Source organism: Euprymna scolopes, chromosome 6 (assembly GCF_053919585.1).
Source record: "Euprymna scolopes isolate OS-2025 chromosome 6, ASM5391958v1, whole genome shotgun sequence".
Classification (NCBI taxonomy): domain Eukaryota; kingdom Metazoa; phylum Mollusca; class Cephalopoda; order Sepiida; family Sepiolidae; genus Euprymna; species Euprymna scolopes.
In genome coordinates, this window is record NC_136487.1 from 117,420,894 (window position 1) to 117,434,126 (window position 13,233).

General features: G+C 35.2%; 1 protein-coding gene across 2 annotated transcripts in view; it reads right to left on the reverse strand.

The window, feature by feature from the left end:
• LOC145277907 (sialin-like) overlaps window positions 1-13,233 on the reverse strand; it is a 1,209,741-nt gene that overhangs the window by 739 nt on the left and 1,195,769 nt on the right. For both annotated transcript variants that reach the window (XM_080129960.1, XM_080129961.1), the window contains exon 13: window positions 7,299-7,391. In XM_080129960.1, coding sequence (XP_079986086.1) covers window positions 7,299-7,391 — 93 coding nt within the window. The remainder of the gene's footprint in view (window positions 1-7,298; window positions 7,392-13,233) is intronic.

The window sequence follows — 13,233 nt, forward strand, 5'->3', positions numbered from 1 at the left end:
TCACTTCTACAGAATTGGGACGAGATTTTGTAGTCGATAAATGGAGTTTTCAGATAAAAAAACAAAAAAAAACAATGGTTTCAACTAATTTTTTTTGTGAATTCTAATAAGTTACAATGGCAGCTTCCAAATTATGCAGTGGAAATTACCTGAATATTACTGAATTATTAAAAAAAAGAACTTTAATCGTGTTAGCAGGTAAAAAATTGCCGCCATTTTGCACATACACATCTGTCGTATAAATGTCTTAATAAAATGAAGCGAAACGAAACCATGAACAAGGGAAGTAACTCTAAATTTTTAATGTGACAAAAATGTTGATAAAACCAAATAACAAAACAAACATAACATAGGGTGGTCTTCATTTAAGATTTTTTCATGATTGTTTAATACAAAAGTAACTGTTCGCCTAAAAATTAAATATCGTAAAAATAGCATACATACATGCTTTTTGCAACTGTTGAATTGTATGCCTTGTGACTCTCCTGTGTCTTACATAAGCCTATATTATCGTGTTCTTCAAATTCTATTTTCTTTAATAAAATATTTTCTACCTTATCGATTTTCCTAGTTTTTGAATATAATCATCTTAAAAATTACGGGGAATACGTAGATACCATTGTTTTCATGTGAAATTCAATATTATGATTTCCGAAATTTCGTTGCCTGTATGTCTCTTAATCTCGTCTATCTATCCATCTGTCTGTCCGTTCCACCTTTTCTGGTTGAAATTTTGTATAGACCTTTGTTATGATAAGGTGCAATGAACTAAGTATTATGGTACCCTTTCATGCACAGTTAGTGATTAATATTTGATTAAAAAATGAGCACTAATTTAAGCATATTCAACCATCAATTTCGCAGATGTCAAGAGCCTATAACTTTTGCTCGTTTTTAACGGGCTAAAAAATCTAGTAATATACTAAATTAAATTTGCCCTGTCTTGAACAGCGCGAAAGAGGTGAGGAGACCTGATTTTGACACATCAAACGGAATTTAAATTTACCCTTAAAGGAGCTTTTCACTTTAATGTCGAGTTAGATTCTCTATGGTTATCTGCAGAAGATGTACCATTGATGTTTTTGTCTCACCAAGAGAAAGGCAGCATTCTTTGTGTTTCTGCTCCCCGGAACAGCCTGCCAGAGGAGGTTATAACGGTGACTACCATATTCACGTTTAAAAATGCCTTGAATAAACATTCAGACGGTATGCATCATTTTCTGTCATTTTACATGGTTTGCTGCATGTTTGCTATTTTTTGCCAACAAAGTGATTTGGATAATTCAAAATAGTAATGCCTCTTTAACAACAAAATTACGTCGGATGGCGGTAACGGATTGAAAGCGTTTGGGGGGAAAATGGTGGACACAAGATCCTTCGGTTACATATTACACAATTTATCACCTGAAACCAAAAGAAAAGCTTGTCAAATCGAGAAAATTAGCAGAAAAATCAATAACAAAGAACTCTGTCGTATTTAGCCAAACTTGCCTCGATAATGACTTCCTACCTATAATATATATATATATATATATATATATATATATATATATATATATATATATATATATATATACTTGTTTATTGTTATATAAACATGGTCACATTCTGCTGCTACAAATAGCCACTTGTTTCAATCAAACAACAGATATCATCAGGCAGCGACTTGACTATTCAAAAGTTCATTGAACTTTTGAATAGTCAAGTCGCTGCCTGATGATATCTGTTGTTTGATTGAAACAAGTGGCTATTTGTAGCAGCAGAATGTGACCATGTTTATATAACAATAAACAAGTATTATCAGCTCTTTTATTGAGCACTATCTAACAACCTCGTTGAATTCATTAGTCCATTACTTTTGAATAAAAAACCCCGAGTATATATATATATATATATATATATATATATATATATATATATATATATATATATATATATATATATAAACATTCAGACAGTATATATATGAAATATATCCTGCCTTTTTACATGGCTTGCTACACTTTGCTATTTTTTTGCAAGTAAAATTGATCGATCAATTAATTAGTTCGAATAATCAAAATAAAACAAAGTTTATTTGAAAAAAAAAGCGTAAAATGAAGCTACGCAAAATGATGCTTGGATTCGCCATGTTTACCTACAGATATTTCCTCTGAAGAGAAAAGCTTAACTATTGAAACTCCATAGAATAAAGAAAAATTTATTTTTAATATTTTTTGTTTGAACATATATATTGTAAATTGTGTGTGTGTGTGTGTGTGTGTGTATATATATATATATATATATATATATATATATATATATATATATATATTGCAAACTGCAATGATGAAAAATAAAATATGCAATGTTCACGACATCCGCTCGTTTGCACACTCTAGATTGTCTAATATATTCGCCCAAATTTGGCGTTTAATAATTCTTAATTTCCTTCATTCTCAAGGCGTCAGCATCAGACAAAGCCAAACTCTTTGTCAAGAACTTTGCAGCTAATTCTACCCTTTGTGATCAAGGCCACCAACCCCCAATATTTCCTCCTGTATCAGAAAACACGCTATGTGATATACGTATATCTGTACGTGATGTTGCCAAGCTAATCAAAAACCTTGATTCCAGTAAAGCAACTGGCCCTGACGGTATTCCAATTATAGTACTAAAAAAACTTCAACCTGAACTAGCGCCCATACTTACAAAACTGTTTAAACGTTGTCTTAAGGAGAATAGTTTCCCATCTCCCTGGAAAATTTCATCAGTATGCCCTGTATTTAAGAATTCAGGTGATCGCTCATCCCCCTCTCAATAAGTCTCCTGTGCGTCATGAGTAAGTTGCTGGAATCTGTGTTAAATACAGAAGTAATCAACCATCTCAACAAAAATAACCTTTTTAGTGACACTCAATATGGTTTCCGTTCTGCTAGATCTACAGCAGATGTGCTTACAGTTATATCTCATAGGATTAGCAAATCTCTCGACGGAGGCAACCTTTCTAGGGCAATTGCTCTTGACATATCTAAGGCCTTTGATAGGGTATGGCATAAAGGTTTACTTCATAAGATCTCTAGCTATGGTATTGCTGGAAATGTCTTCTCAATTATTAAATCATTTCTTTCTGATAGGTTCATAAGAGTAGTAGTTGAGGAGCAAAAATCAGAAGCTCACAGTATTAATGCCGGTGTCCTTCAGGGGTCCATTTTGGGCCCAACTCTTTTCCTGATCTACATTAATGATCTTCCAAATCACATCCTTACATCATTTGTAGACATCTATGCTGACGACACTACCATTTATGGTAGCACATCTAAGACAGTAAACGACCAAGTTCTCTCCAATTCTCTCTCCTCAGATCTTGATCACGTAGTACAATGGGGTAAGGAGTGGCTGGTTACTTTTAATGCATCTAAAACCAAGCTTCTCTCTTTACATCATCAACATTCTGATCCACATCTGGCATCAATTGAAATGAATGGCTCTCGTCTTCAGGAGGCCTCAAGTGTTGACAAGCTTCTTGGCTTGACCATTACTCCTGATCTTAAATGGAACACGTACATCAAATCTTTTGCCAGGGCTGCTGGAAAAATGGTGGGATCTTTCTATCGATCCGGTAGATATCTCACTGCTGATGCTATTCTCTATCTATATAAGAGCCAGGTACGTCCAAGAATGGAATACTGTTGCCACATCTGCGCAGGAGCTGCTAGAAAGGACTTGGCCTGCCTTGATAGAGTTCAAAATAGACTTTGAAGCCTCGTAGGAGATGTCCTTTTCTCTTCCTTGCAACCTCTATCTCACAGAAGAGATGTTGCGAGTTTGTCTCTGATGTATCGTTATTTTCATGGAAAATGTTCGACTGAGCTTCAATCTATGGTCCCCCCTCGCCAAACTTTCACAAGAAACACTCGTCTAGCTGTAAACACTATCAATAATTCCCCCCACTTTTTATCTGTGCCTAAACCTAAACGTAGATTCCATGAACAAAGCTTCTTTCTTAGAACTGCACGCCTGTGGAATTGTCTTCCATTGTCCTGCTTTCCGGCTGACTACAATATGGTTGTCTTCAAGTCTAACGTAAATAAGTTCTTGATCAGCCGTTCCATATAAGTTATCAAATTTACCAAATTTTCATTACTAATGATTACTATATTGTCCAATTTCTACTGTACACTCTTTAACCCTTATCCTTGAGTGGCCTCTTGGCCTTGATAATGTGATGATGCCTATGTAAAAAAAAAAAGAAAAAAAAAAGCCAATTGTTTGGTGGCAATTGTTTGATGGCAAAGGTAAAGGCTTAGCAAATGGAGAAAAAGGTGGCTGGCTTTGAATCTCGTGACTGTCAGCAATTACCACCCCCTACGCTGATGATCGCGTAAGTCTGTATGTATAAAGAATAATTATTGTTAAATTATAATATATATATATCGTCAAAGGTGTGAGTTCCATATAGAAACGTTGATTTAATTTGAATCAAGTGCGCTTGAAAGCCAAATCACAGCGCAATATTAGGAAAATAAACAAATATTTCAAACAAGTAAAATATTTATTTATTTTTCTAAGAGCGAAACAATAATTAAAAATTACGGCCAACCTCTACAGTCTGACTTAGTCTTAGATATAGGTCACTTAAGATGATGTAAACTTTAGGAAAGAGCTTGAAAGATACGTATCATTTTAGTCAAGAGCAAGAGACGGTCTTCAGATCGTGATGGCTCTAAATAGAGGGGGATCAGAGATGGTGATAGTTTAGGACCAGCGTTACAGCTTTCCAATAGTGGCAACACCACTTGAGTTGTATGAATCTTCATTTGCATCTTTTCCAAAATTCGTCATCTTCCAACCTTATGTCACATATTGCTGAGGTGAGCGGTAAGTAAATATCTACCCTCTCCACATGCTTGTCATTTGATTAGGGTTAGGGTCTCCTTGCTGCTTTGGGTACTTGGAAACCTAAGTAGATGTACAAGTCAAGAATCTATTCATGACAATCAGCCTGACAGACTGTCGGACTGAGATATGTCGTCTGGGTAGTGCTTAAAGGGTTCCCGCTTCCAGACTTTACCACCTGGCTTTCGGGTGGAGTAAGTTAATTGCTTGCTGCCTGAGGAGCTCTAACCAGAGAATGCCGGCAGGTCTGTCTAGACAATTTTTGCTAAATCACAGTGCTCCTTTTTTAGGGGCGCTGACTTGACTCTCCCCATCTTCCAATCTTGTGTTATATCTTGCTGCAGTAAGAAGCAAGTAAATAAACTATCCTCTTATTATGCCAACACTATTGCAGCAAAAGGCAACAAAAAGCTACGAAGTTTTAACATTTCTTGAATTCATATATAAAATATTTTTGTCATAAAATTCATGTGGGGACATGTTGGTAATCAGTATGATCAATAGGATGTGTGATCTTGAATGAGGTTCACATCCACTAAACCTTAACCTTCAAGATTTTTATTTGTAGTATTATCTCGAAAAATAATGCCTATCAAAACATTCCCCAAACTATTACTGAACTAAAGAGGTTCTGTGAAGTCGTCATAAGGGAGATAACCCATCGGATAAACCATAAGGGAGATAACCCATCAGATAACCCATATACATAGCCTAAATCTGTTGAATTCAATTTTCCTCGCAGCAGTCATAAATAAAGACCTATTTTCTTTCGTACAAAAATGTCTCTGCTTAGCGATTAGCTGACCAATCAGCTTACAATACACATTGACTCTATCTGTCCCTTTCTCTCTCTTCTAGCTTTGGCCTCTGGACACTATCTTCACCTGAAGATAATTGCAGACAGACTTTCTGGGATACAAAGAACTTTCTATCTTTCCTTTCTTCACTTAGATACTATCTAACTTCTGCCACCTATACCGAACGGGGTAGATAATTAAATAATCCCTTTTATTGTTATAAATTATTTCTTTGTGCAACGGTTTTCAATGAATACTACTTATATATGAGTTGGTTTTAACACTTTCTGATAAGGCTAGCTCTTATTTTATTTTCCTTCGGGAGGTTAGACACAGTGTCCAGTGTGGATTTGATGAAACTGTTTCTGTGGAACAAACTGGACATGCACTTGGTACATCCAGGTTTTCAGTCCATCTCGTTAACCACTTAAGTACCGTCACATCTCAGGTTAGCTCTTATGTTAGATATTGGCCGAAAGATGTGTTGGTCGATGATTAATCTGATCGTTATAATATTTGTAAAAATAGCATGTCAGAAAAAATGTTATCATAGCAAAATAAATACTTAAAGATAAAATTATTTATGTTAAGATGTTTTAATAGAAAAGAATGTTAGAATACAAACAATTTAAAAATAGGGATGACTTCTACAGTCTGACATAGTCTTACATATAGGTACTTAAGATGATGTAGACTTTAGGAAGGAGCTTGAAAGACACATATCATTTTAGTCTGATTTAGATTGAGCAGACTGTCGATAGTCAGAGGGAGAAAGAGACAGTCTTCAGATCGTGATGGCTAGAGGGGATCAGAAATGGCGATAGTTTCCGACCAGAGTTGCAGCGTTCCAATGGTGCTGTAAATACCACCAAGACGTTGAGTTGTATGAATCTTCATTTGCAACTTTTTCAAGAATTCATCTAATCAAAACCATGGTCCATCAAGGATCAAACATAACTGGTCCATCCTTGATGGACCAGTTATGTTCCTCCATTGAGTGATGTAAGACCACAGAGAATAGTTATTTGCCCCTTTTCTGTTGTCGGTGTAAAACTGTGTCTGTTAATGTTAAACAACACTGTCGTAAGTGTTATACTTGCATAAATTCAACAAATAGAAAAACTAGATTAAACGATCATAACGCTAGACGGTCATATACGAACACACGTCATTTAGATGACTGTGACATGTATTCATTAGAAGAATATTTTATACCACTAGACTATGCACAAATTTAGACACATACATATATACAAGACAGATGTATACATAATATATAGCCCCCCCCCCCCCGACTATACACCTCTTATATCCCTGCAACAATGCAGATATACACATTTGAAGCATATCATTGAAATTAGATAAAACAAAGACTTTCATGGTCGAAACTTAATGGACAAGCCAGGCATATTATTGAATTAAGATAAAAAGATTGTTTGATGAAACTGTTTCTGTGGAAAACTCAAGTCAGGCATAGGCTTAAGTTTATTTGTAACAAATATGGTTGGATTGCAGAAAAGACTGTGAATTTTATTAACTATCCCATCAGTGGATGGATTTTCCTTTGCAGTCGGTTTTTAATGTAGCAAGATTTGAAATGCCTTCCATGATGGTAACACTCACCTGGTTCGATACGATATGTCCTGTGATGCTGGGGCTGATGATGCCTGGCAATGTTGCAAACGTGTTGGAAATACCCATCAGAACACTAGCATACTTTAATAAAACAAAAAAAAAAACAGAAAGATGATTTTAAATATTAACAAAATTATAAGACATATCCATAAGAGTGGCATGTAAGTGTTTGAAAAGCTTAGTAGTAACCAGAAAAATACATATTATTTGGATTGTTCAGTAAGATACATATTGGATTATTTAGTAAGTCACCGTTTTATTAACTCTGTAATAAAATAATATCAAAATAGTTTTTTTTTTCTTACAACAGTAATAAATAATAATATATCATTTAATTATCTTTAATGAGTAATATCAACAATGACTATATAGAAATCCTAAGTAATACCGTGCAGAAAGATTCCTGAGTTCGACAATATACACCCGAAGAAGGTCGTAGGTTACATTGACTCGATCGTTGTGAAAAAGATGAGAACAGTAGTTCGAATAATAGAAATAATGTGAATAATCAATTCAGAAATGTAACCAGAAGAGTTTAATATCAGATTTCATTAAAAGGGAAAAGGAAAAAGATATTTGCAACATTTTATGTTAAACAAACGTTAAACAAATAATTCGTGCATATCGTTCCAACAAACGTGTAGTTGTGCATATGCGCATTATCGCCAGTGGATGATCAAGAATATATATATATATATATATATATATATATATATATATATATATATATATATATATATATATATATATATATCTACAGTCATCCACATACAGTACTGTATATATATATATATATATATATATATATATATATATATATATATTGTGGTTAACGGTTGCCGAATGGATTAGGTCAGGGATAGCTTCTGCTGCCGGGTTCAAATCTATTGACGGTGTTAATCGTGACTCCCTGCACTGATGAAACACTAGTGTCTGTAGGTATTTGTAGTAAATAATTATGCATATATATATATATATATATATATATATATATATATATATATATATATATATTGACATTGTTTATTTTTTATTTATTTTAAGCAGGGTGACCCGACATTGTCCGGGATTAAATGATAATCAACGTATGTTTCACACTCCTATATTTTTATTGTTATCGAAATTGATGAAATATCCCATTTTTTAATCAAATCGATTGATTGCCTGCTCTAATTGGGGACCAATCAAAATGCTTGACTACATTCATAATACATTGTAGTCTACATTGCACTGTAGAAAACCTACCGTTGATTTTATAAAATTATTTTATATGTTTGGAATTATAGAATGCAAAAGTCAAATGTCTGATCTTACTGGTTGTCAAGTGTCAGGGTGCAATTGTGCTTTAAACAGAAACATTAATTTCGAATGCACTCCTGTCAAATCAGAGAACCTACTGTTAATTTTATATTTTGGCCTTTCGGCTTGTGGTAATAAAACTTCTCGTATTCATTTGTGATGTTAGGCTGTATAAGATGCTAACTTTTGACAAAATTGCCTGTTCATTCTTTCGTCGGATTATTTTGACAATCGATTATCGATACTTATTGACGACATCCCGATACAAAACCTATCTAAGAACACTGACATACACATAAAGTATCTTTGTGTGAAATTTCATAAAAAATCGTCCCAGCCGTTTTGGAGTCCATAGGGAACGAACTCACAAACAAAGACAGTTCCTTTTATATAATAGTAGAGATAACGATAGGGATAACACTAAAAATGGTAACATTATAAAACACTAAAAATGGTAACATTATAAAACACAATAAATGATAACAAAATTCTTAAAAAACAGGAGTTAAAAAACATTAACGTAAATTTTAAAATCAAACTATAAACAACTAGCAAGGTTAGTCGACGTTGCTCGGGTTAGAAGAATAATAACACCGCATGCAACTATACATAAATGACGAAGCCGATATTTTAATAAGTGCATGTATTTTCAGAGTATGAGTTCTTTTCCCTATGATCGACTCCAAAAAATATATCAAAGAACTCATTACATTTCCTATCATATCTACTAGGCTGAGACATAAGAGGCTAATATGGGATAGAGACTAGATTTATAAGGCTCATCCAAAGTGGGGAGTTGTGCAACAGGATGTTTGTTTACATTACATTTTGATAAAATATTCTGAAACTATTTTTCCATTTCATCAATCAGAAATTCACTGCATCTCGTTTCTCTCAAGGATTGTTGATGTCGGATTAGGACTTTAGAAATACTAAATAAACACTCATTTTGGGAGCAAAGTGTAGTGTCTGTTCTGATACTGCACTTCATTTTTTCTGTCTTTGGTCAATGAAGAAGAAATCCTTCTAGACCGAGGCAATTTTAATTTTCATCTCAACCCAAAGCGTCCCTTTTTGGAGAATTGAAGTTTCCCCACATATAGAGTCCATATAGTCACAATCACCATTACACCATGAGAGGTGACGGTGGTCAAGTTAACGACACAGATTGATAACCTGGGTGTTCCAAGTTCGAATCCAGTTTTTCCACAAAACATTATTTTCACTTAGGATGATAGCAACCTTCACATGGTCCCTTCCATAATCCCCATAATGTCTTTCTAGAAAGAATTCTGATTAGAAAAATATCGGAGAAACCAATACCAACAATAGAATCTTTGGATTCATACGATATAATGATGATGATCATCCCACCACAATGGTATGAAACTAGAGAAGCAATTGTTTCAACAAGACATCAATTCTTTATACAACTGATGTCATTATAGAATGGTTGGGTTGTTGCTTTGCAGATTGCCTAATTCTAGAATGGTCACCACATTCATCGGATATAAACCCATTTCTAGTTGTGGGATTATTTGAAAGGCCATGTGTACCAGAAAAACCTATAAACAATTTCAGAACTCAAGGTAGCCAGAATTAAACAGATCAATGGAAGATCATGTCATGGTAATTGAAAACTCAAAGTAAATTGGAACCCTCATTTTTAATTGAATAAATTGTTATTTCATTTTTTAGGGAATCTGAAGTTTTCTTGTCTTTCTTGGAATGGCTGTGTTGTCACTTTGCAGATTGACTAATTCTAGAATGGTCACCACATTCATCGGATATAAACCCACCAGATTTCTATTTATGAAATTATTTGAAAGGTCATGTGTTCCAGAACAGCCTATAAAAATTTGCAGAATAGCCATGATCAGGCAGGTCCACATCAAAACAATAAAAGAGCATTTCAGGGTAATTGAAAACTTCAATCAAAGTAAAATAGTTCCATAATATTTTGTCAAAATGTCATGTAAACAAAAACTCATTTTAATTGTTAAATTATCATTTCATTTTTTTTTTTTTTAGATATCTAAAGTTTTCTGGTCTTTCTTGTCTTGTTCATAAGTTTTGACCTTGTATGTCGATTTCAAACTTTTGATTTTTGTTTTGGCGTTTTCATCAAATATAAAACAGTTAAAGCGCTATATTTGTGTTCCATTCCGGGAAAGACTTTATCAGGTTAAATTGTGAAGGCTAACATCCAAGATGGAGTAATCTTCCACACAGTTAATCTCATTATGTAGTGGCTAGAATTATTGCTTTGCAGGTCACTTGCTCTACAGGTGCCATGTTCCAGAATGGTAATCACATTCACCAGATTTAAACCCGCTGGGATTTTTCGCTGGGACTGGGATTTTTCAAAAGACCATGTGTACCAGAACACGTCGTCATAACTTGTCAGACCCATTGCTTAAAAGTTCATATAGTCAGCAAATAGGGTAGATCACCATAACAATTTGCAACAAGAAGAGGAATGAGACATCAACACTTCGCACAGCTAATGTCATTGTGGAGTATTTTTTATTACATTTACACCTCAAATAAGGCACTTTGTCACTTTGATGGGGCTACTATCAGGGACCTAAGTTGCAGGGGTACTATGTAGGGAGTTTAGCAGCAAGATGTCTGTTCACATACTTGAACTTCTGCATGTCAGTACAGTTGGAAAAGCAGGAACCCGGAAGAGAATTCCAAAGTCTATAAGTTCTGGCGAATAAACTATTAGAATAGAAGCCTTTCTTACATCTAGGGATCTCTACTGTGTAGGAGTGGGACTTCGCTGCCTGTCGGGTTTGTCGGGGGTACGTTTGTCGAGGGGCACAAGGGCCTGTAGTTCGTCCTCCATTAAAATACTTGTAAAACAGGCAGAAGGATGCAACATTTTGTCAATGGGACAGGGGCTGAAGCCTAAATGACAGTTCAGGACCTATCAGGTTGGCGACTCTCTTTTGAACCCTGTCCAGAAGCGAGAGACTAGTAGCAGATGTACCAGCCCAAATATGACAGCATCCTGTGGCAGCGCCCATGTATGAATGGAGGCTTTGTAGAGGTACAGGATACTTTTAGGCATAAGTAACTTCCTAGCACAGTAGAGAGAGCCCACCTTTTTTGCAGCAGCCTTGGCAATGATCTTGATGTATCTATTCCAACTCATGTTCTCTGTGAACGTTAAACCGAGGAGTTTGAATGAAGGTAATGCATCTTTAGTCATAGCTATTAGTGGTTGCTAAGGTTTCATGTAATTATTAAAGGAAACAAGCTTTGTCTTGGCAGCGTTGAACGTTACCAACCATTTTTGACCCTATTCCACTACAAACTGAAGGTCTTTCATCTCAACACAAAGCGTCCCTTTTTGGAGAATTGAAGTTTCCTCACATATAGAGTCCATATAGTCACAATCACCATCACACCATGAGAGGTGACCGTGGTCAAGTTAACGACACAGATTGATAACCTGGATGTTCCAAGTTCGAATCCAGTTTTTCCACAAAAGTCATTGCTTTGCAGGTCACTTGGTCTACAGGTGCCATGTTCCAGAATGGCAATCACATTCACCAGATTTAAACCCGCTGGGATTTTTTGCTGGGATTGGGATTTTTCAAAAGACCATGTGTACCAGAACACGTCGCCATAAACTTGAACTTCTGCAAAAACAACTTGTCCCAGCCGTTTCCTAAACCATAGGCACACTTTTTAGACTTTTTTCCTAAAATCAAACAGAACTGCCTTGGACATGGTTTCTCTCAAAAAGATTTCCAATCTGTGGAACACGTTGCCACAGGAATGTTTCCCTACAGACTACGACATAGTTGTTTTCAAGTCAAATATCAACAAATATGTCATGTCGTCCCGTGAATTGATCACAGTTCTCAATTCTTTCATGATCAAGGTTAGTTGCTTTTCAGATTGACCAATTCTAGAATGGTCACCATGTACTCTGGATTTCAACCTACTAGATTTCTTTATTTGGGATTATTTGAAAGATCATGCGTACCAGAACAAGTCACAGACAATTGCAGAACTCAAAGTAGCCAGAATTCAACAGATCCATCTCACAACAACGAAAGAAAGTCCCAGGAGAATGGAAAACTTCACTCAACGGCTTCAAGTATGTCAACAGCATCGGAATGCACATTTAGAACACGTTTGTAAAATTTTAATAACAAGAAATACTGAATGAACACTAATTTTATCTGTCCTTAGTCAGTGAAGGAGAAATTTTACTAGACAGAGGCAATTTTTACTTTCGTCCCAATCTAGAGTGCACCTTTTTGGTGATGACCTTGTGTCTTACTCTGCCCTTGTGGCAAGGCCAGATTAGCAGGACACTCCTTTTATTTGTTAAGTTGTTATCATCCCAGTTTTTTTGGAAATCTAAAGTTTTCTTTCTTGTCGTGTTCATTTATACTGCAGCATCTTATATGTTGATTTGATCTTTCAATTTTTCGATCAATGAAGTAGAAATCCTTCTAGACTGAGGCAATTTCTATTTTTATCCCAATCCAACTTGCTCCTTTTTTTTGAGGAGCTAGATTTTTCCCACATTACAACCATCCTTTTGTCTGACTTATAATATCTATTCATTTGCAAGGCAAATAAATAGGTATTAACGCGTTGA